Here is a 24650-nt window from a genome sequence, read left to right on the forward strand (position 1 = left end):
GTGCAATGAGGAGCCTTCTCAGCCTGCACAGGCTATCTGTTCTGATACCTTGCTCGGTGCAGGTATCGGTGCTACAGTAGCACTGCTGGGTTCGCTCAGGATTCCGGCAGTCGTTTAGGGCTGCTTTCCTCATTAATCGCAGTTCTCCATCACCTCCACTTGTCAAAACCAGAACTGAGGAAAAGCACAGTGGGAACCTTTCTTCACTCCCTAGTGATACCCGCACTCATCCTGCAGCCTAAGGGGTCTGGAGGAATGACAGAATGGAAATGCAAAGTGCTAATTAGCTTTCCTTTTAAAATATTACGTTTCTCCATTCATTCCATTTACGGGTGCCTCCCCTGACAACCCCGCACTACACTTATGTTCAGTGAACACTGGGGGCCATCCTCAGGGGCCAGCAAGGTACATTTGGGGCACATTTTCACCACACCTGAAAGTGCTACTGGACTGCTACCAAGAGCAGGTTGCTGTCAAGCAGACTATAGCTCAAACCCACAAGAACCAGCCTGCCTTTAAGTCGAGACAGCTGCTCATACACATCTCCTGTCACTGCCTAGTCAAGTGAAGATTACAAAGCACGTTGAGATTATCTGTTTTCTTCCTCTTCCTCTCGTTCTTAAGTGGTTGCTTGTTTTTTTCTTCCTATAAAGCATTATAAGCCTGGCTATGTAAGCGGCTCTTAGTACATTGTGCAAACTAATAGAATACAAATGATTATATAAATAATAAAGCTGCTGAAGATTTTCTTGTCACCGCTTTCTCTGCTCCATTGGCTTGACTTAAAGCACACATAAAAATGGCCTCTGCTAAGTGTTATGTTCATAGCATCCATAAATAAAATTAAGATCCTGATTTAAAGAGACACTAAGAAGCTGTATCTCCTCTTGATTTCAATCAAACTGGGATGCTCAGTGCCTATGAAAATCAGGCCCGAGGCTCTATAAACGAAAACAGAAGGATTTGATCTCTGTACGACAGTTTGTTTTCAGCAGGGTTGTTTCATTTCCTATGCACGATGCTCACATGCTTTTTTCCAGCATATGTGCATCCCCTTAACTAATCCAGAGGTCAGGCAGGAAAGCAGCTCCAGACTCTGACAGCCATTGCTCACATTAAAGAAGTGGCACATAACATACAACCCTTGACATCACGAGTCGAGCATCAGTAGGATGGTAACTTGTCAGGCAGTTATAGTCACGGAACAACATCTAGCTCAGCATCGCTGTTTCCATGACTCCTGTATGAAAACTCAGCTCTGCCTTCCCTCTGATATTAAATGTTTATACAAACAGAATATTATGACAACTCTCTGGGCTGCAAATAAAATTAGACCCACCCAGCCACACCCTGTGATAAACAGTATGAGTACAGAATCACAAAATCAGGGGAGAAAACTCTTGCAAGAAACTCCTCTTATTCCGGGCTAGCTAAGAAGCTGACTTACAGAAAATTTAAGCTTGTTTTTCAGTAAGCTTTCTGTAACACACTTTGGAGATGTCAATACCAGCACCAACATTAATTAAAGTGATCATCACAAATTCTATTTGAAGAGATAGGAAAGAATTCAAAAGCTGACTACAGGGCATAACACCCAAATAACAAACTGCACCGACATTTCGGCTTTGGGCTGAGGCTTCATCTTTTGGTTTGTTCTATTTTTTATTTTTTTTTTTTTTTTAACTACCCTCACCCCAAGGAAAATAATTCTGGTTCCTGCTGCTAGCCAGGCAGTCCAATCTCTATTACCCATGTGTGGATTTTCTCAAAGTTGTGCATTAACTATGTGACAAAGACAGCCAGCCAGTGTGAGACAACGCGGGTTTGGAAGCCAGCTAGCTGTTCCTGACCATCGCAGCAACTCTGCTGCGCGGACTTCCCACCACAGTACACGTCAAGCCTACACACCACATTATCGCTGCACCTCCATTAGATCTTACGCTGCATTCTCCTTACATAATTTACATACATCTTTATGCTACCTTCGACTTTAATTTTTCAGGTTTATTCTGACTCTATCTTCCTGGAAAATTGACGACAGTGTATTTCCAGGTGAAACACGGGACCTTAAAAAAAACCTCTAAATAAGCTTCTGGTTATGATTTTTTTCACCCAAAAATGCTGCTTAGTAATCAAAGGCCATTTATCTTTTTTTTAATGCCTCTGTGCCTAGATGACTGTAATGCTTTCTTCTGAATGGTTAACAACTTACAGAAGGCACCTCTCCCACTACCATGGATATTTTTTCTGTAATCCAAGCACTCGAAGTCTGATTCTGACCATAAGCTCATGAGTTTTGCAGCTGATGCCTTCTGTCCAGCTGAATGACAAGTTTATTCTTACAAAGCTATTGCAGTATCAGCATAAAATTCAGCATCAGGGAAAGACATGGAGTGTGTAATGAAAGGCAGGGAAGAGTGAGGACTTGGAGAAACCAGAAGCACAGAAACAAGAATTAATTTGAAACAGTTACCTCTTTGAGGCAGCCCATGAAGTTGTTGCTTACTGGAGAACCAGGTAAATCGGCAGTACTGGGGCTCCCTCCCACATAAAAGAAGTCATCTGAGCCCAGCATGGTGTAGTCCTCCTGCGTGTAGCCCGTGGTGGTAAGGATGCCATCCACAGAGATTGTCACCTGTTCAAGGGACACAATGGACAAAGAAAATCCCAGCAATGACCTTACAATCCTGAACGGGATGAGTTACCTCCCCTATAATTTTATGTCAGTTTTATTAAGGATTTTGTTGAGATTTGGTATGTATTTTTTAGTTCAGCCAAGCTCCATTTTCTGGTCTGCTTCACCCACAACGGAAATGCTCCAGCATCTGCTTCTCCCCTTTCTGGTGCATCAGCACTGTCAGGGTGACCTGGCAGTCTACCCATCAAGATGCTTTCCATCTATTCAGGCCAGAAAATGGAACTGTCCTTGAAGATTTCTCATATTAGCTGATTTTATGATTAATTAGTATTTATTTTCATGATTACAGTTAGTTATGGTTGTTAGTAAAAAAAAAAAAACCACTAATGAAGACGAGGTTGGTATTTTTTATTTTTATATGCTTCTTTTGCTCACAGCACACTGACGATCATGCATTCGGGGAGGGGGAATAGGGATCTCACTTTCAATACATTATGGATGTGCATGCCATGTACCTAGAGAGACACACACCCACCACCCCAAAAATAAAAAATTTAAAAAACCAAACTAACTCAAAAATAAAATATAAATAGGAAATAAATCAAAATAAAATAAATCAAAATAAATCAACCACAAACCAATAAGTGTGAGGGAAGCAGAGATGAGAAAGAAAGAAAACACAAAGCGTGCACATACTGCATTTTGACTTGTCATGCCAATATAACTGGAGCCCAGAAAGATTACAGGAAAACAAGAGAGAAAAGAGAGAGGGGGAGAAGGAGAGAGAGGGAAAAAAAACTATTTCACGCTTGCATGCAATCAAAAATAAAAATACCAAACAAACCCCATAATAATAAAAAAAACTCAAAACCAAACAGAAATGTCCCCAAAACCTCTAACCCCAAACACATGAAGGGTGATGGGGGACGGAAGGAGAGGGAGGGAGAGGAGCAAATGAATTTTATGTGTTTTGTTTAGATGTTGTTAGTGGTTTAAAGGGAAGATGGAGGAAAATAGATCGAGGCCAGGAGGAGACGGGCGAGTCACCAGACGTGGACATGCCATGCAGAGTGTGTACTGAAACAAACAACCGGCTGAGCTCCTGTCGGCCACGGCAGGTAGAGGTCAGAGAGAAAGTGAGAGAGAGAGAGGGATGGGGAGGAGAGAAAGAGGAGGGAGGGAAGTGGGGGAAAATCAGGAGAAAGAGGACAACTCTGGCCAGTTTGCCTGTAACAGCCATTGCCACAACAAAAGGATGAGAGAAAAAGAGAGCCTTCACCACCACGGACTAGAGGCCCTGCAATGGTTCTGATCTAGAAACCTTCAGAGTAAAAAACAAAAACCAAAAGGGGAGGTGGGGTTAAAAAAAAAAAAAAAGCCAAAGCAAAAGAGAGAAAGCTAAACTCAAAAGTGAGGAACAAAAAAACCCAACAATTTATCGCTGGAATGGAGTGGAGAAGAAGAACTAAAGAGGGAGGTGAAGAAACCAATGAAATATCCAAACCCCATTTCCAGAACAGTTGTGTTAGTTGCTTTTGTTGTTCATTTTTCCATTAAAAAAGAAGAAAAGGGAAAAAAAAAGGGGGGGGGGGGGGAGGGAGTTTTCAATGAAATTAAAATAAAATTAAAGGAAGAAGTAAGTATAAAGGAGGGGGGGAAAAGAGGGGGTAGGGGAAGGAAAAGGCAGGTAACACACGGCAAACCCAAAAAAAGAGACAATAAGAATGATATCTACCAGACAATGTAGTTTGTTTACCATAGCGTGTCCAATGCCTGAGTGCTTTGCGGAAAAGGGGGAAGAAAGGAAATTAAAAAATCGTGAACAGAACGATTGTTAATTAAAATAACTAAAAGCAAAGATGAGTCGTTAGGGTGTTAGTACATTAGTTGGTTAGTAAAAATGACACATTGCATGAATGGTCTAGTGTTAGTCTTTCAAAAAAAGGCATGGGGCACCTAAGACACACAAAGTGAGAAAGAGGACAATATGACCAGGACTCTATGGGGAACCATGCCATCTAGGCTATAAAGAAGGGTTCTGTCTAGTCTTCCCACCCTGGTATTTATTAACTTTAACCCTCATATACATTATCCAGGACTGAAGCAAAGTTAAAACAGTGCAATACTTACTCTTTGAGTGCCCACCAAGGTGCTTGCCTCAAACAAGAACCTTACCCTCAAAGATGTACGCACACAGTACACTGCTCGCCCCTTCAGCACAGACCCAGCCATGACTCCCTTCTTCCACCCACCCCACCCCCAATTCCTGCTCCTCTTCCAAGCCTCACTATCCTTAGGTCCTGCAGAGTACCACAAGCAGTCCAATATTCCCTTTGGCTGGAGGATACAGATGAAGATGAGTTCAAGACTCTGAGTCTTCCTTCCAAGTTTCCCCATCTGCAGGTTTCTTTACAGCAGGTGAGGTTTTGACTTTTGGGAAAAGCACACAAAAATGCCATGCTTGGCTGCTTGCCTGTAGCTCACTTGTGTCATCTGAGAGTATAGAAATTGAGCCTCTCCTACTGTAGGAAGAAATGTGTCGAGGAATTGTGTAGGAAGAATCGTGCCACTTGTGTCAAGGCTGAAGACAGGTTAACAAGATTTAGTGTCTCTCCTGTTACACTGCATCTATGTTATGGAGGAGCTAGGAGAATTCACGAGGCAGTTGACTTAGGTGGGTTTAGCAGAACTTTGCAGATGCTTTGTTAATCCCTCCCAAGGCACCCAGATGCCAACTCTTTGAACCTACACATTGTTTCTTGTTTGCTTTTTAGCAGCTGGGGACCTTGAGATCTTTACAGCACATTTTGCACAGTGACTGGCTTCAGCGTTAATAGGGAAGTGCATCCCGTGGAGGCTCCAAGTCCTTGTTTCACTGTGATTGAAGCTGGCAAGAACTATCCTAAATTACACAAGCTAGCTCTGCGCTGCCTCATGTAAAAACTATCTGTTTGCAAATTTCAGAGTCGTGCATTGACTAAGGAAGTAACTTTGTGAAACCTTCATGGCATTGAACATAATGTCCCAAGTCTATTTTACTTGTCTATGAGAATGAAATAATAATATTCTTTACCGGGGTATAACAAGCACGAACTCCTGAATTATTCATCAAGGAAGTCTCACTCGCAGTGATATGTTGTGCTAGTAAATCCATTTCTACAAAGAAGGGAGCTGAACTATGGGACAGGGGGGAAGAGCATGCTGAAAATGGGACGGACTGGCAGTGGCAGACCTGAAGACAGACACAGGAAGCCTGACCTTCTCCTCTCCTCCTCCTCCCACCAGACCAGACTGCCCCAAACGCGCTCTCAAAGCCCTGGTAAAACACAGCCATGATCCTGTTTCTAAGTAAAGGTTTCTCACAAGGCAGAAAAGGGCTTAGTTTTAACTGAAACAATAAGATAAATAAACAAGGAGATTTGCTTTGACATTAACGATCACTACTCAAGGGAATCTGTGGGTTCACTTGGTTTGTCTCTAAGAAGATTAACTGCTGTGATAGTCATTTGATCTAAAAAAAAAAAAAAAAAAAAAAAAAGCAGCACTTAGTACTCTCCTAGCTTAGCTACAAAACATTTAACAGTTCCAAAAAGTACTGGGCAAAACTCCAGCTATTTAAAGTTCTGCTCTAATTCTAGGAACAGCCAAAAAATTATGCAAATCCTCCTCCCCCTTCTCCTAACCCCAAAAGGAGCAAAGAAAAAGACTAGATGGCATCCTGAAGCTGCTGCTAGCCCATTTACCTGGCATTCTTTTAGCTTTGGATTGTATTCTTGGAATTTCTAATTAACTTTTTTAAAGTTCATTTTAAAGAGAAATACATTTATCTCCAGTGCAATAGTGTTTTGACCAATTACAAGGAGGCTACTGATTTCCCTGTAAAGCATCGATACTCAGAGGCAGTATTTTTTTGTTGGGTTTTTTGTTTGGTTTTGGGAAACACCAGGAAGCATGAGCACAACCGGAAACAAGACTTCCAAGGGACCTGCGTTATGCTGTGACTTTACAGGTGAATTGATGTCAGGCAAGATGCAGAGTAGATAATTTATTACATACAAAATTATTTAGGATATACAAAATTACATTGGATGCAATAAAGGACAAAATGTATAATTTTAAAAGAATTATAAATAATCTTCATCCTTTATAACATCTATGTGAAGGTATCAGAGGACTTCACAGGTTCATAGTGTCTCTGATAAATGGTTAAGTACTTTACAGACTGAGAAACTGTTTCTCATGTACACACAGACAACACCAGAGACATAAGCTGTTGGAAGCTGTTGTCAGAATGGAGGAAAACAGATCTCCTTCATCCTGTGCTTTATTTAGAATGGTGTATTTATCCCTTTTTTGTTGCTGTTAAATGAAGCATTTAAAAGGTCAAGATATAGTGTGACCATTCTTAGCTGTGTCCTGAAAAATGTCCACAGCAGGTATTAATTAATTATTATTCATTGAAGTTTTCAATCTTTTCCTAACTCTTTCTCCCAAAGATTGAAGGGGTTTAAGACTTCCTCATCCCTAGTCATATGAATTAAAAGTAAAAATGAACAGGACCCGACAGGAAGGCTGCAGCATTCAAGGTTTCTTCTTTTTGAAAAATGTGGTTAAACTTACCAATAATTTGTGGATGACAACTTTCAGGACTGGCAGGATTGCTTCTCCTCAAGGCCTCATCAATCCTAATTTATGGGCAGTTTTAGGTTCTTGGTCAATGTTTTAATTTTGAGAGTGAACTTGATCAGAAGTTAAAATAGAAGTATCCAGGGAAAAGATGACTCAAAAAAGTTCCAGCCTAATTGATATTTATTGGTTGAACTGTATTCTGTCTTACCTATCTATAGAATTAGACCCCAAATCACCTCTGGTACTTATTTTTAATTTAAGACCGCCCTTTTCTTTGGAGAGAGCACAGCCATCTTATTAAAGCATCCTCTCTCTTGCCCAGTCAAGTTAGATCGTTGAAGAATTCAGGATCACCTGAAAACATCCACAGTGAATACATCAGGAGGATTAAAAATTTGAGGTGCTGCTTAACTGGCAAAGGACTCACCTGCTTTCTAATAATTCCCAAAGCACTGTCCTGGCCTAATAAAAGAGGCATAGATGTATTTCCATTTAACTGTGGACCAAGAAAATAATCACTAGCTGAAAGATTAGGAAAAGAAAGGGAGAGGTCCTCATCCACAGTTTCGTCTGTGACCCTTCCTCACTTTCTCCTTCTTCAAGATTTGAACCAACCCTGGCACGAAGGAAGGATGTATTTTGCTTCAGGCCCGTTTTCCCATTGAAAACCAATTTCCAAGAAAAATGAAAAGTATAATTAATTAAAATGACCAGTAAGCTATACTGAAATATTCAGACACCAGCCATTCTGAAACCATCTAAAAACAACAAATGCATCAAATAAAGCCATATATTGTGACCCTTCCAGGCTGACAAACCTCACCAGCTGGTACATTTCCCTATACTGCACTGATGGGAATGTCTGAATGAAATAGGATCATGAAGACCCATCCACTGCATGAGAAATTAAATTTGCATCTGCATATATACTATTGAAAACAGACTCGTGTTGCCCTAAGAAAGAACCCTGCAGCCTGATGACGGATATTTTGTCAAAGACCCAGACATTCTGAGCGTGTAGAAATACAGGGATTCACGTGGGAAAGACAAACATCTTCAGCCCAAACCCCAAATATTTAAAAGAAAGATATGAAAATCATTGCAACAGATAAATTATCAGCTGACATCTGCTAGTAGAGACTGTTTCTGATCCCTGGCACCGATTATCCTATACTCACATTTTATCTTAGCTACCATAAAATGTTACCATGAAAGCTGTTTACTCAGAAAATGACATTGTATAAACTTAAATAAAACTATTAAGGGTTGTATTAATATTCACATTAACGAGCAAATAAACAGATTATATTGCTTTCACAAATCTTAGTTTACAAGCTATTTCTGCTGCCTCTACCAGTCAGCAAGACACCCAATAGCTCTGATTCACAGTGTAACCCTCATTTATCATGCAGCGGATGGGCCTTAGTGACTTGATATATTCACCAGCTTTCACAGCAAGGTTATTTAATTTTATCTATTTATGTCTAAATTTATATTTCATGAGGAAGGCTTCAGGATTTTAAGACTAACCTACTACCGAATACATCACCTGATAGAGTTGTCTGATTAGACAAGCAGCATGCAGATGTGCAAAATTACAGTGGTAAAATCAGAAAAACTTTTCCAATGTGGAATTGTAGGGTGTTGGATTGATCTGGGTTTGCTTGGCTTTTTTGATCCTTCCACTTTTCCAGTCCTCACAGCCAACAGAAGAGTCTCATAGGCAGAGACACAAGAAATAAAGTAGAAACTCATTATAGAAAGAAGGGGGGAAAAATCAAAAAGAAGCAAAGAACAGAGAATCAAGAAGACTCAGAAAGACTCCAGCCAATTAAATCCAAAGCTATAAAGTTAAAATAATTACACACATACCCACCAGCCTGCATACCTGCACACTCACATGCACACACACAAAAAAAGAAAAAGTAAACGAAAAATAAAAGATTTCCAGAATTATAATTATGACATCATGGCAATGGTTAAACCAATTAACAAAACTGAAAGAAAAAGGAGAGAGGTGTAGAGCGTTGGCTGTTGGAAAAAGACTCTGTTCCCACAGTAATTAAATGCAACAAGAATATTACTGATAAGATTGAATCATAATTAAGGAAATAACAAAATAAAAAAGGAAGAACAGAAAAAGAGAAAAGGAAAAGGGAGATGAAAGTAAAGTTATTTCAGGAGTTTTTATTATTAAATCAAACTGAAAAAAAATAGAAAATTAAAAACGTAGAAATGAAGATATCACAACAGGGATAAATTCCAATCAGTTAATGTTTTTTCACTGTCCTTCAGATACCAAGATCCAGAAAAGCTGGAGAAACTCTAGCAGTTCCATTGAGCATCCCCATTGCTCCATTACTTTCTCCCATCTGCCCATCCCGCTAAAACAGAACAAAGTTTTCCCCAGCATTTTCTCCCCTCCCCTCCATCATTTTCTCCCCTCCCCTCCATCATTACCTGCCGCAGGTTGCGTGTCACCTTAACGTCATGCCATGCGTTGTCATTGAACTTGCCATTGACCGGTTCCACAATGGCCTCGAAGGCCCCAGACCCCAGGTTAATGACCAACGAAACTGCACCGTCTTTCAGGGCCAGGTTGACATAATCAGCTGACTTGCCCGTGTGCAGAATGAGCCCGTTGCGTTGCCATGTCTTGAAGGAGAGAGTGATCTCATCGCTGCTGCTCTGGATGGGGTTTTGCGACAGGTCATAGCAAAGGTATTCGGAACCACGGAAAGTGGCCATGTTCTCATCTCGTGCTGGAAAAAATGGGAAACAAAAGGACTATTCAGCAGTCAGCCAAGAAGAGATTTAAGGTTGTCATGAAATTTCTATGTGATCCCACAGCACTGTTAATGTTTTATAGAGCTATATATCATGGCATGCTAATAACTGTACAGCTCCTCTTGTCATATGGCTATCAAGAGAATTAACAGCAGGGTCCTCGGTACCGGAGAAATTCAGTGCTGTGTTTTCAGTTGCACTGCAGCACTGTCACCATAGGGACCGTTCAAAAGTACGCAGTGGAGTCTAGGGAAAGTACATTTAAAGACACTGCTATGAGACACTTCGCATCCTTTTTGGGAGAACAATGGAAAATGCTACCAGTCACGACATGACCATCACACAAGTATTCTTCCAAAAGAAACCAGCATTTCCCAATGATCGGTATTTAAATTAATGTCTAATGTCGTCTGAACTTATCTTAACCCATCTGCCAGGCAATTTAAGATGGGCATCAGAACATAATCCTGAAAGAGCTGCCCTTTTCTTTCAGCTGAATGACAGACCAAGCACACAAGAGAGCCACACGAAGTGTCCTATAGCTTCCTTGTCTGAGACCATCAGGGAAGTCCACATCAAACATTTTGTCCACAGCTGTTAAGTAACAACGTTGCTGGTAAACACATCTCAGAACTTTACCTGTTTGATCACCTTATCCAGAAAATCTGTACTGGACAAGCATATAATTTTCATACAGCGAAAATAAACATGGGGAATTATTCACAGCACATGACATGAAATATTTCTTCATTAAGAAAAAACATTTCGTCTGTACAGTAAGGAAAACCACTGAACTAATTTCTTAACAACTGGAGGCAGCATTTGAATACCATAAAAATCCTTCACGTGAGCTGGAAGTCCACCTCCCAGTACCTGGGCTTCCACCTCACCCAGAGCCAGCTCTGCTGCCGCACTGCGCTCAGATGACCTGAGACAGCTGTGTACCCCAGTTTGGCCCAGTAGAAGAAATTTAAGATGGTGCTGGTAAAGCTTGCAGGAGGGCTGTCTGTAGCCCATTCCTACTAGTGTTGTCTGGGGGAAAATGGTACTTACAATGGAGTTTACATAGATCCCCCCCTCCCCATATTGCAGCACCTTCCTGACCCCCAGCTGTGAAAGCAAGCCTCAGCATGAATAAACTAGATGGTACAGGCAGTCAAGCTATCATTGCTTGCAATCTCCTGCAGAAGACAAGTGCTGGTGCTATTACCAATTACATTAATAGCATTTTTCTGCTTCATTTTGTCTCATTTAGTAATCTTAATACAGATTAACCAGTATTTATTAGTACAAGACTGAAGGGGAAGTACTTGTCGTAGCCATTCTTGAAAAATAACTGCATGGTAAAATATCTGCCCTCACAGCATGGAACAGTGCTGACAGAACAGCACAGTGTTGCAACATGAACATATATCATCCTCAAACAATAGGTGTGCTTTAAGCAGAGACTTTTGCAGTCTTGATGGAGGGTATCGCAGAATAAACTCATTAAAAAATCCAGCACTTTGAAGGCAGCAGTAATGCATGTTTACACTTATGTAAGCGAACCATGTGTCTATACATCCTGGCATGCAAACACTAAGACAAATTACTCCATGCAACAGTACAGGTTGGGAGCCAACTGGCTCAAAAGCAGCTTTGTGAAAGAAGACCTGAGGGCCCCAGCAGAGAAGCTGCACCCACGTCAGCAGTGCCTGCCCTTTCAGCAAAGGCCGGCCACATGCTGGGCTGTGTTAGCCAGAATGCAGACAGCAGGCCGAGGGAAGCAATTCTTCCACTAATGGACACTGGCGAGACCACACCAGGAGCATTCTGTCCAGTATCAAGCTCTCCCATATAAAAATGGCTTTGGCATACTGGAGCGAGTCCAGCAAACAGCTACCGCAGTGCTCAAGGTGCTGGAGTAGGTGACATGTATGGAGAGGCTGGGAAAGCTGGGTTTGTTCTACCTCAAGGAGAGACAACTCAAGGAAAATGTTACTGTCCTCTACAATGACTCAAGACAGGGCCAAATTCTTCTCAGAGGTCTGCAGAAGAGGGATGAGAGGCAACAAACATAGCTAGAATACAAAAAATTCCTATTCTGTATGAAAAAAATGTTTCATCTGAGGATGGTCAGACCCTAGCAAGGGCCTAAAGAGACTGAAATCTCCATCCTTCAGAAACACTAAAAACTTGATTATGCAGAGTCCTGAGCTGCTGCTCAAACTGGGCCTTCTCCAAGGTAGTGGTTGGACCACATGGCCTCAGGAGGTCTCCTCCTAATTACTTAGTTCTGTGATTCTATTCTGAATACATTTCACTACCACCAAGGAGCTCATCTGCTTGTGTCAGTGTTCAACCAACCTGAGCGCAGAGGGCTGATACTGATTGCAGTTCTGGAAGTCAGAGCCGAGTGCTTAACAACCCTCTCCACCATGGTAATTCCCCTGCCTAGTCACTCCTGCTCCATTGGAAGGGAATGTGTTACAATCAAGCCGGACATATGTTCTATGTATCTGCAGGTAATTCCCATCAGATAACCGGCGTCTGAGGGCAGGAGTCAAACAGGATCATTACGACTGAGCCTTCTTCCCACAGCCGTAGATGTGCCAAGCGCTGCATACACATTTCTCGTCTCTGGGAAGGGGGGCGCGGGGGGTTGATTGTTCACACAGTACAAGACATATTAATAGAGCTCATTTCCACTTTTTCAACCACTTACACAAAATCTCACTGGTCTACTTAGTACAAAGGAGAAGGTAAAGAGTAGATTAGAAATCTAAATGGTAATTTAAGGCAACCAGTGCACTCATCAAAACAGAGCAGAGAAAATTCAGAGAGATATTGCTTTTACTTGTACGACTGGTCTTAATATAAGGTGCCATCAACCCACCTCTGGGTACAGCTACCTCATCTGCCTGTTTCTATCAGTCATCTGCTTCTGACCCTTGTCACAGATGGGATTCTGGACCTGATCCATCTTTGTATCCTTCCTGTTCTTGGGAGAACATCACCCGTTTCTGTTTCAGATGTTGTTGTAGGGTTTTCTTTTTCCTTAAGTGGCTGTTCTGGACAGAGTCAAATTTGCAGATCACCACGCACAAAACCCTCACCCCATGCCTCATAACCGCAACGCCCAAGCTCAACGTACTCTAAGACTGTATCCGCCAAGCCACTAATTCCTAAACAGTTTACCAGTGGCCATGTGAATGGCTGGTTTACCAGTCTTAGGAAACGCTTTGGTGCACAGATCAAGCTCCGGTTGCTGAAGGGCTTGACTGTGTATTCCTCCAAGGTACAACACAGCAGCCTGCGTCAGGCCACGTGAAAGGTTTTTTACTACGTACAGCCTTTCCACACTGTCCTGCCTCTTAGGATGCTCTGACATATGTGATGGCTATGACCATAAAGCACATGAGAATTACCAGACAGCATGAAGGGGATAAAGGGATACAGGTTCTAACTACAACGTATGAAAAGAGCAAGCCCTGAACAGGCTGCAGGTCTCCCAGTATTTCCACATGCTTTCAAGACATAACCTAGCGATGCCCAGAAGACCTGAGAGTGATGAACCGCTTGTTATTTGTTACCTCATGACCCTTGTGCTGTACATTTCTGAAGGCTCCACAAGTTGCACTGTGATATTTACAGCTTCTGTATACTTTAAACAGTGGTAGTGTACCAACAAGCCTCCGCACAGCAACACAGGTAACCTAGAACAGCTAAACTTAAGGCCCAACTCAAAGTCAACAGGAATCCTTGGTGTCACCAGAAGCAATAGGTTAAACCCTGGTTTTGCTGGGATGTGAAACCCTGTATATAGCAATTGATATTAACTTGAATTAATGATCTAGCTGATCAAGTGTGACAATGAAACTGCATAAAATAACATTTACATAAAACAGCATTTAGAATATGTTTGCAAATTCTTGATTTATACATGATTTGCAAGATTTATTTTTAAACTCAGTTAATGCCATTCAGATTTACAAAAAATAGAATCTGAAAGCAGGTCAGCCCATGTAAGCAATTAAACCTTCCATTTTACTCGTGAATATTAATCTAAAAGCTATTATTTATTTTCGAACACATTCACATAACCGAACTCTCTGCAACAGCTGGGATTTGCAGAGATCCAAGACAAAACTTCACCATCACTTTAAGAAGTGGGAAACTCTTATCCTTTTCTGACTAACCACTAATAGGCAAAGCTACAAGCAGTTACCATCACCACCCCACTGCAAAGCCAGGACTGCAAGTCTCAGATCTACACCTATTCAATTCCCCAGATCAGCTATCAGTCCCTATGGCTGATAGCAAAGACAGAAACAAAAGCATGGCCAACAACTACCTTAGCCAAGCTCCCAGCTTCTCTCCTCCCTGCAGAAACCCCAGAGCTTGCAGAGTCTTATGTTCCCAGGAGAGCTAAAGACTGGGGATCTTTCCATATTTTGCATGGTGACACTGCCTGTTCAGGAGAGCCAGATAGTAATTTGAACTTCAGTTTTTACACGCAAAGCTGCCTGCTACATGTTCCTGTCAAAGCTCCTTCTACATAGGAGGACTCAAATATTCAGAATTCACAGCATCATTAGGAAGTAGAGAAACCTTGGCATTGTGATTTCTGTGTGAGGAAACCAATGCACAGACATTTTAATGGATTTACTCATGGCGACCAAGAAAATCAATAGTAAAGGAATCATTTGAGTTCAGAAGTTCCTAGCTCCTCATCCTGGGCTCATTCCATAGGTTCTTGAACATTTGCAAAGAGAAACTAACCTCCTATTTTTCTCCAGTCACACCAAGAAGTCACCCCAGCAAAGAGTGTGGAGCAGAGGAGCCTCCAAAGTTTCGGATCATGCCAGAAAATAAATACTTCATGACTGTGAAGCCAAAACCAACAAATCCTAGAAGCACTGATTCTGCCCAGGGGCATGAAGTTCATTTCTCAACAAAAGCAGCATCTCATGTAACAGGATTTCTGGCCTCAGACACAATTAGGAAAGATTTAGAAAAAAATATTAAATGAACCGTGACTTTCCTGAAGTCTCCTGAAGAAAAAGTCAAGCAGCTCTCTTAAAAGTCAGCTGCTCGCCCTCCCACCTTCTGTCAAAGCCCACTGCATTACAGCTGTGCTCGGAGCAGTCCCTGTCTCAGTGGGGTTGGGTTTGCAGCCAACATTGGAGCACGTCTTCTGTCAGTGAGAAAAGCAAACACTTCGCACTGCTTCAGAATTAATAACCACTCCAGCGTTCGGTGGAATTTACCTTATCTGAGTGATTTTCTGTGCTTTGCACAGAAGAGCTGGTGCTGTCTGTTAATCTAGGAACGGTCTAACACTGTCAAGCTGCAGGCTTCTCTGCCAAAGCAGTGTGCACTAAAGACGGAGGCAGCAAAACAGCCAGGTACTCCCTTGACCTTCTGTCAAATAGTGGTCAACAAGGAAAATAGTATTTACAGAAACCTTTTCTCCCTACCATTTAACACCTCTCTGTAACTTTGGAAGATCCTACAGGTATGCAATTTGTCTTAAAAACTGCTGCCAAAGTTCCACTGACAACAACCACAGAACAGTTATTAAAATAGAGGATTACTGACAGGGGGAAAAACAAACAAACAAACAAACAAAAACAGACAGAAAAAAAACCCAAAATACCCCAACCAATCTTCACCACAAATCAGAACACAGAAGGAAAAATATCAATGTACTTAAAAGGTATTATGGAACAATAACTAAGCTAGTATAATAACGATATGATACAGTGTTGTGAAATACAGCTACACAGAAGGCCCAAGTGCAAGTGAGAAAAGGCAGAAGTTCTCACTATTGGCATTAGTTCTGCTGCTTGAATGACGGTCCCTCCTCACCTGAGGACATGCCGATGGAGTATTGCAGCACAGCCATGCTACTCGGTGGCTGTGAACTTACTGCACATGGGCATCAGCTGTGCTTTCAGCAGCATGACACCTAACACAAGGAAACAAACTAATTCATTTCTCATGGGATGATGGGCTAGCTAACATCACAATCCTAGCAAGCACAACTGAATTTGGTGTTTCTGGCAAAATAAATAAATAAATAAATAAATAAATAAATAGTGACATTTTTCCTGTACTGCTGAAACTAACAGGTGTTCCTGCTTTGTCGCTGTATAGCTGGGTATGGACATGACTAAATGTCTTCACAACAGTGCTTATATCTTCATCTCCTTTCTACACTAATACTTAAACTATAAACAATAAGGCCTAAAGTTTTAAAATTCTAATTGAGGTGTAGGAAATCTTTTGAACAGAGTCATAACAAATAAAAATGAATTCTACATATGAACAACATGAACTAAGGGGGAAATAGAAGCTGTTCTAGATGATAAGCTGTGACAGATCAAGGTGTTGCCTCCCAAAGGATGGGGCAGAACCCCAGTCTGGGCCAACTCCCACGAACTCTACAAGGAGGTAATTCTATCCTGGGAGCCACCTATAATAGCTATCATCCTCAATGTTACCGAACAGCGAACAATTTATGTTCCGAGTCACTTTCACATGTATCTGATGTTCCCTCAGAGGTTAGGGGAGGGGAAACTGTACATCAAATGTCACAGAAAATAACTCAGCCAACACCTCTGAAGGACAAAAAAGGTGAACTATTTCCGTCACCCTCCAAAAGAGTTGTCCAGCAACTGAATGCTGAAACCCTAATGAAAGCCCTCAGAAGCAATCAAAGCAGCTCACCCAGATTCATGTGATTAAAACAAAGCTGGATAGTTTAGCAATAATCAGGTTATTATTTTAAAAAGATGGTGACAGACTCCAGTAATAGGTACTAACAGCAGATTACTACATCCTCCATTAAGTTGTCCTTTTGTGCATTCCTCCTCTCTAGCCTTTGGGCAGGAAAAATAATACATCCAGATAGTTCTGTTTTTTCTAGTCTCATCATTCTTCACGTCACCTGATTGAATCAGTGGCACCACTAATCAAACCCTCTCGTAAGGTCCCATGCTCGCTCCCTCACATACACACTTTTGTGCTCTCAATAGTCAAAAGCAAGTATTTGTTTGAAAAGTCTTACAGAACTTACTTAATTATTTAAATACCTAAGAAATAGCATGCAAAACAGTCTTCTATGCATGAAGCATCTTCCAAGCATCACCAACAGTGATACTGAGATGGGGAAGCTTTGAGTCATATCATATACTGCATCTAAACCCCATAAACTGTAAAGTAAGAACATGTAAGTCATCTTAATGCCATAATGAGATGACTGAACTGACTGCATTGGTAAAACGTTATGAAAAGAATATTACCTCTAACTTCAAGGAAATTATGGGAATAAATTTTCAGAAGAAAGATTTTTTCTTGTTGGAAAAAAAAAAATTGTCTGTAAAATCATAGAAAGATGTTATAATGGAGAAGATTAAGTGCTGAGCTGGAATCCCACAGTAAAAACAGTAGTTTCCCAAATGCTTACTAGCTTTAAACCACTCTGGGTAATGTTAGATTTTTCAGAAATAGTGTCGTTTATTGTTTCCTCAGGCCCCTCATTCTCACTTATTGTATCTACATAATCTGTAACTTGGAAGCAGAGAAGAATCACAGTAACATCATCAGAAACTGTGTAGGTAAGAATCAATGGAGGACAACATCTCCCATCACATTTAAGAGATGCAAAGAACTTAGGAGCCCAAAGCAAAGCCGAGCTGCACTCAACAGTCAGCGCTCTTTCAGTGCTGAACTCAAATTTCGCACGTACTGTACCAGCTCTGGTCTCACCCAAAAAGCTCTTTCATCTCACCAGAAAGACCAAAGGAAGCATTATGCTACACCAGAGAACACCAAGTGCCTAGCATGAGTCATGCCCTCTCCTCCATTATCTGTTACTTTACACGTTACCCTTGGAGTTTAAAGGGAAATGCTTCCTAAAAGGTTCTCAGACTTAAGCCCAGAAGCGATCAAGGAGACTCGGCAATACAACGAATGTTCGTCTTTTTGTCAAACCTGACTAATCTTATTTCCCTGAGCTCCAAAGCTCTTAATGAAAACAGGAGGAAGAACTGCTTTCCCTAAAGATGCTGCATAACAGCTCCAGAGATGCAGGTTCCACCTCGGCTTGCTGCTGCCTCCGTCCTTGGACGATGCTCTTCGGGCTGGCTCCAACACAGAGGACGCTCTGACTCCCTGGACCGCAAATCATGCTTACGAGGTGCAGAACAAGTCCTGCAAAGTGACTTAGCTCTCCTGATGAATTTGGGCCACTGCACAGCAAAGGCTGAGCACAAAGGGAGGCAACAGGCATGATAGTGCCTGAACTTCTAACCCAAAGAAAGGAGGAAGATCCCCTGGGCTCCTGGTCCTCAAACAGTTACCATACACTATCTAATGGGAAACATATAAAGCAGTTTCCATGTATCACTTTTATACATCAGTGATAGAGTTAATAGTCTGTTAAAAGCATGACCGCTTCACATTTCTGAAGCATGCACTTACTAAATATACAGTTGAAGTTCACACCATCTAAACAATTGAAAATTCAGACAAATGAAAAGCTGTTTTCCTTCTCAACCCTGGAAGATTCTTCTTCACTCAACAGTCCTTTCAACATCTCTTCAGAGAGAAAAAAAAAATAATCAGATGTATCACCAAAAATCTCCTACTTAGTTCAGCATAGACAAAAATTATTTAAACCTAGATTCATCGATAATATGATCCACAGATTGCCTGCTGACTCTCTAACCCACCTTTTCTGTCTTTTTCTGAAGGGAAGCAGAAAGCAGAAAGGTCTGAAGAAGAATTTGAACCTGCGTGAATGAACCATTTACTACAGAAATCACCCAGCAGCATCATTTGCTCCAATACCACACAAAATAGCTGAAAAATGTGTTCATAAAATCTTTTAGCTAAAATGCTTTAATAACAGCAGTATTAGTACTACAATAATGAAAATGAATAAATAAGATGACATATGTCTACAAAAGATTATAGCATATGGTTAGTAACATCATTTTTTAAATTGCTCACCAAAATTGATCTAAATGACAAACTACAGGTGTAGAAGTCAGAACCTGAGCATTTTATTCTAAACTTTGCCACTGATTTACTGTGCAACCTGAGGCACTTAATTAACCTCGCCTGTCTCCATCTGTACTACAAAGATAACAAAAACATAGGTTAAGTCCCTGAGACCCATGGGAAAAGAACGCTCTACAAGTTTAATAGAACTTCTCTGCAAAACAAAAAATATTCCATATCTGTGAGAAGATGACACAAGCCAATGTCTTGCTTAACCCAAAATAAATTTTAACAATTTTATTTTACACTTCCTTAAAAATACATTTCTTAAAAAACAGAGCTCCATTTTAAAATAAAAGCATGAAACATGTTTATTTTGAAATGAATGATGCTGAATAAATCAATTTTAAACAATAATTTGCCTGAAATGATTGGATATATTCATGTAAATTCACAATTTGTTTTGGTTGAACAAAGTGTACTTTTTTCTTTTAATTTCTCTGAACAATTTTGCTACTCTTACTCCCAGCTCCAGAAGGTGCAGGGAAAGCAAGGTGTTGCTACTAATGGTGTCAAGGGCTCGGGTACCATGAAGATGTGCTGGGCATAAGAACTCCTCCAGATTCCTCACTGCTGAGCATGCGTGAGGACAATTTCCATTGCTGCTGTATTTACTTTTTCTTATCTTTTTTATTTTGCTCTGTATTTCTTCTAATTTACTTATTTTCCTGGTGCATCATTCTCAAACATAAGGATGCCAGTCTCAGAATACACCACTCAGCAGAAATGTTGCCTTACGGACACTCAGCAAAGTGCAAGCTGACCAGAGAGAGAACGGCGCAGTACTGTGAACATAAACCCTGGATTTAACATACTCACCAGCCCTGCTCTCACAGAGGTATCTCTATTGCTGGGTTGTTACCCGGCCCCTCTGCCATTCTGTGTACAACACGCATGACAGCACAGCAGGGTACAAGCATGCAAGTGCACAGCTAAGCTCTCGATTCACCCGCTTCTTATGTCCTGTGTTTAACAGAAGTGCCATTGTTTTACGCAGACCACGCTTTTTTAAAAAACTGAAGCAACTTACACACCAACATTATATTCACCACCTAAAGAGAGACCTCCAGTTCTTCAGCAGCAATCTGTATCCCAGTTGCAATCCCCAGTTTCACACTGCCCTTACTCTGCCAGCCTATTAAAAACCAGAAGTCAAACACAAAATACCAATCCTGATGGTATTTAGACCTGTTTACTACTCGGCATAGATTCAAAAGCACTGATATTCAGCTCATAGAAGAGGATGCACCTATGGCATTTTTGTTCCTTACCATACTGAAAAACAAGGCCTTCCCCAAACTTTCTGACCTTAGTAAAAAGCCATAGCATTAGGGAGAACATTAAGCAGCTATTGCAGTCTTCCCTACATGTGTGGTAGGACTGGTCCTGCTTGGGAAAAAAACATGGGGAATGTTGGTGGGAGTCTTCCAAGACTGACTGCAGGAATGAACAACAAAGATTTACACCAACATTGAGAGAAGAAAAGTAGAATAGTGCATTCAGAACAAAAACACGTCGAAGGATCCTAGCGGGAGGAGAAATTCCTACTTCCATTGAATGGCAGTATTTCAGAAAACTCCTGGAAGCTTTCAAAGAAAGGGGCTGGAAGGACAGGAGCAGAGAGGCAGCACCGTAAGAGGTGCGTGTGTGCACTTGTGCATGCACATGCGCTTGTGTTAGCAGCAGCCTTCCAGCAGGCGTCACGCTTGCTGTTGAGCAGTGAAGTGTGAGTAGAAAAATAGTTAATGCTAATCACTGTAATAACACAATAATGATCCACAAAAGTATCCTTTTCAATACCAGTGAGCGGTATTGAAAGCCATGCCCACGGGAAAGGGGAGATGCAAAGCAAGGTGAAAGGCAAAAGTGAGGCAGGAGAGAGATGCAGAGCGGGGCAGAGCAGCGCATGAGACTGCTATCGCAGGCTGCGGTAATGTCAGCTCCATACAGCTTCGGTGTTATCGGAAAGTGTGGATGTGTGGACCCCAGTACTGCCACAATATCAAAATACGCTGCCAAACACTACTGCTACCCTTCATTTATGCTCGTTGTGAGACATCATTAGGACCATTTATGAAAGCAGCAGTATCCAACCCAATTTGAGGCACAACGATTCTTCTCAAAACAAAGCCACAGGCAAGGGACTGTTACAAGCTGGCACAGCAGCTATGGCCAATAATTATTTAGGGGCAAAAATACATGCATTTGTATGCAATGAGAAATAGCCTAGGCTTCTGCTATGTCGATACAGCAATAAGTTCATGTGTGTTTACCAGGGCAGTGGACACATACATGCGGGTATAGGCAGTACAATTGCACAGCATATTTCTGTAGAAAGGCAGGTAATGTGCATCTGAACAAACACAATATATACACATAAAGAGGACATGTACCCTTTGTTACAGCGTGAAAGGAAGCAGGCATCAGTGTGAAAAGATTTACGAGATTGAGAAACACATAAAACCACCTTGGAGTGGCTTTGATGCATACCTGCAAACTGCGGGAGCATTAGCATCCTCGTACATTTTACAGCACGTATGAGGGCAGGAAGGAAATGCATGGCACCCACATGTACGTACACAGAGAGTATGAACATGTGCCTTGACCAGGTGTAAATACCAGAGTGAATGCACACAGTCTCAGGGTGTAAGGGTGGACGACCACGGTGCATGAGGATGCAAGTGTGGGAAGCACAGCGAGCTCCAGCATTGCGCGCAGGGCAGGAGGGAGGGCGTGCCAGCGCTTCTGGCGCATGCTCCAACTTCATCCTGGGCTTTTTCCCTTCCTGCTTTAGGGTTTTTTTTCTGCGGCAGAACAGACTCCACGTCTACAGGGAAGGTGCTTAATGAGTCAAATCCAATCTCTTGAATGCCTTATCAGTTGTGGACAGGCCTGTTTCTGACAGCTGACCTTTCCCACTGCACGCTGCTGAAAAACCCATACACCACAAACAATTAACACAATGCCGAAAACATAAAGCTGAAGGAAGACTCTAGACCGTTACAGACAGCACTACAGACAGAAGACAGAGAGTGATGCACATAAAAATGACAGAAAGCAGCTACACAAGGGTTTGATTCCACCTTATTTTGCCACGCACACACTTTATTATCTTCTTTACAGCTTGGCTGCAGCAAATCTATGTGCAAAAACAAGCCCCGTGTAAAACAAGAAGGAAAAGCAGAGAGGACAGGGAACACTCTTGTGATGTTTATAATGACATTAAGCCTATACACAAATAAATACCTGTCTGATTAAATATATGCAAAGCTGATAGAAGGAGCAAAGTTCCTTACTATAAAACAAAAGCACACAGAGTAGAGGAGGTGAAGACAAGTATCACCCTGCCATCCTATACCTCTGCTGTTGTGGGACTAGCTCCTAACAGCTCATAGATAAATACATTCATTAAAAGAACTAAACAGAATACACCTGAGTTAGGAACTTGAAAAATAATAAAACCTATAAATAGTCTCTCATAATAATGACAAGGAGGCTCATCCCATAAAGAGTGCTACTGTTCAGTACTGTAAGCCAAGCAACATCTCCCGGGAAGCACAAAGACCGAAACATAAAGTGGGTTGTCTAGTCAGTTGTCCAAAGGATTTGCTGCCTAGGAAGGGCTCAGAGAAAATCTGCATGCTCTCAGCTCTACTGCAAGCTCAGTGCAAGACTTGAGCAAACCATACGCATTGCATTTTGTGAAGTCTCTCTTCACTAACGTGATTTTCTGTAGTAGCTGCATGCTACCAACATGCTTGAAGATCAAGACCAACGTATCTCAAATTTCAAGAACAAATCCTAGGCACAGACAATTCACACGCTAATTTAAGAAACTAGACATCAATCTTCTGTGCAATACTCTCCCTGTATATCAAAAGAGTGGGTTAAGAGGTACTGAAAGTCATATGAGGTCAGAGAGTGGTGGAAGCTCAACAGCAATGCAACAGATGTTTCAGATTAGCATCTCTACCTGGTAAAGTTGTTGATGAACAGAAAAAGTACTTAGGTAAAAGTATTCTGGCTAATCACTGGAAACATAAAAGATCCCTTCAAACTCCACCAAACCAAAAATATTTTGAAAATAAGTATTTCATTATGGTGGAGGTTTTTTTGTATTCAACTGAAAAAGTTGTATCACGATTGTAATTGTTTCTTGGCTATTTCCATGTGGTCTTTTGATGTGTACATATTACATGAATTTACTTCAATGCAATAAAAATTCATGCTTAGTATATACTTTAAATCTCTTAAAGTAGTTCTCAGCTCACATATTTTCATAAACTTCTGAAATTATCGATGCTGTTTAGAATAACAAATCACAGCTATTCTATCAGTTCATTCAAAATTAGTCATTTTCTATCATCAATGAAATGATGTTGATGTCTCGATGTAAGAGCAAGAATGAGCCCAGCTGTTTTCATTAGTTCAAGCTCCTGGGTAGCACAATATTATTAAAGCTTTGTACAAGTTACCAACACCAACACTGGATATCAAATAAAACCAATAAAAAACAACACCCAAATTAGTTCTGCTCTTCAGTACTGTAAGCCAAACTCTGAACCCACTGTCTCTGATAAAAATTAGGTGTAATTTGTATGGTAATCAGTGAAGGAATACTGCTGGATGTAACACAGTGATCATGCTGGTATCTATGTTCATGTTATTTTTTTTTTTAAGCCTGTTGCTAGAAGGTCAGAAGTGATGTAATTCTCACTCTTAGAAGCAAAGCCCAGCTGCTGTAAAAATTACTTTTCAAATCTCCCTGCAGGAAATGTGACACAGCCCTTGTGTTACATCAACTGTTGAAAAATGTGTGTTTCTCTTTCGGTTCAGAAAGGTGCTACCATTATTTTCCTGGAGATCAGATTGCCCCAGGGCATCCTGATTTCAGTGGTTTTGTGTCTTGGGGTCTAGTCTTGTTTTGTTTTAAATAGCAAAGATTCATATTCTAATCTAAACACCAGGGGCATACATATATTTTATGAATATTTTCCAACCCCTGTTTTACCAAAGTGTTGTCCCTCTTCAAGCTGTTCCGCAGACTTTAACAACTCCATTAACCACCCACCCCCGTGGTCTTGCAATTTTGGAACTGAAAGCCGGCCAGAGGTTTTGGGAAGAAGGGGAGGCAGCTCTGGTCAAGACCCACAGGAGAAACCTTTGTGTATCCTTGTAGATGGCCAGGGTGAGAGATCACTGAAATGCCTACTATGTGGACAGGATCTCTATTTCTGAAATACAAGACAATTCTGAAAACAGACTTTGGCAAAGAAACCTCCAGAGCCTGCAGGTTAATTTTCTCAACAACTATCTGGTCAAAGGTGCTCAGCTGCAATAAAAGTGGGTTTTTTTCCCTGTAACTGCTAAGTTTGCCACTACTTTATGGAGTCACAGACAAGCTGGCATCTTTTTATGCACTATCTTTAGCAACAGAATTTTGGCAGACCAAGTTCTACTCATACCTTCATAATGCTGTGATCTCTTATAGGGCTGCTGAAGGATGACTGTTGGCAGAATTTGGCCTTGACATTATTTTGTTTATACA

At 41.2% G+C, this 24650-nt stretch overlaps 1 protein-coding gene across 21 annotated transcripts in view; it reads right to left on the bottom strand.

Annotated features, from left to right (window-relative positions):
- Positions 1-24650, bottom strand: part of NRXN3 (neurexin 3) — a 1022200-nt gene that overhangs the window by 745375 nt on the left and 252175 nt on the right. For 13 of the 21 annotated variants that reach the window (XM_056346614.1, XM_056346633.1, XM_056346620.1 and 10 more), the window contains exons 5-7: positions 9728-10029; positions 4395-4418; positions 2474-2635 (exon numbers count right to left, since the gene is read on the bottom strand). In XM_056346614.1, the coding sequence (XP_056202589.1) occupies positions 2474-2635; positions 4395-4418; positions 9728-10029 (488 nt within the window). The remainder of the gene's footprint in view (positions 1-2473; positions 2636-4394; positions 4419-9727; positions 10030-24650) is intronic. The other 8 variants (XM_056346632.1, XM_056346622.1, XM_056346630.1 and 5 more) reach the window with 1 other exon arrangement.

This window comes from Falco biarmicus, chromosome 7, assembly GCF_023638135.1.
Source record: "Falco biarmicus isolate bFalBia1 chromosome 7, bFalBia1.pri, whole genome shotgun sequence".
Taxonomy (NCBI): domain Eukaryota; kingdom Metazoa; phylum Chordata; class Aves; order Falconiformes; family Falconidae; genus Falco; species Falco biarmicus.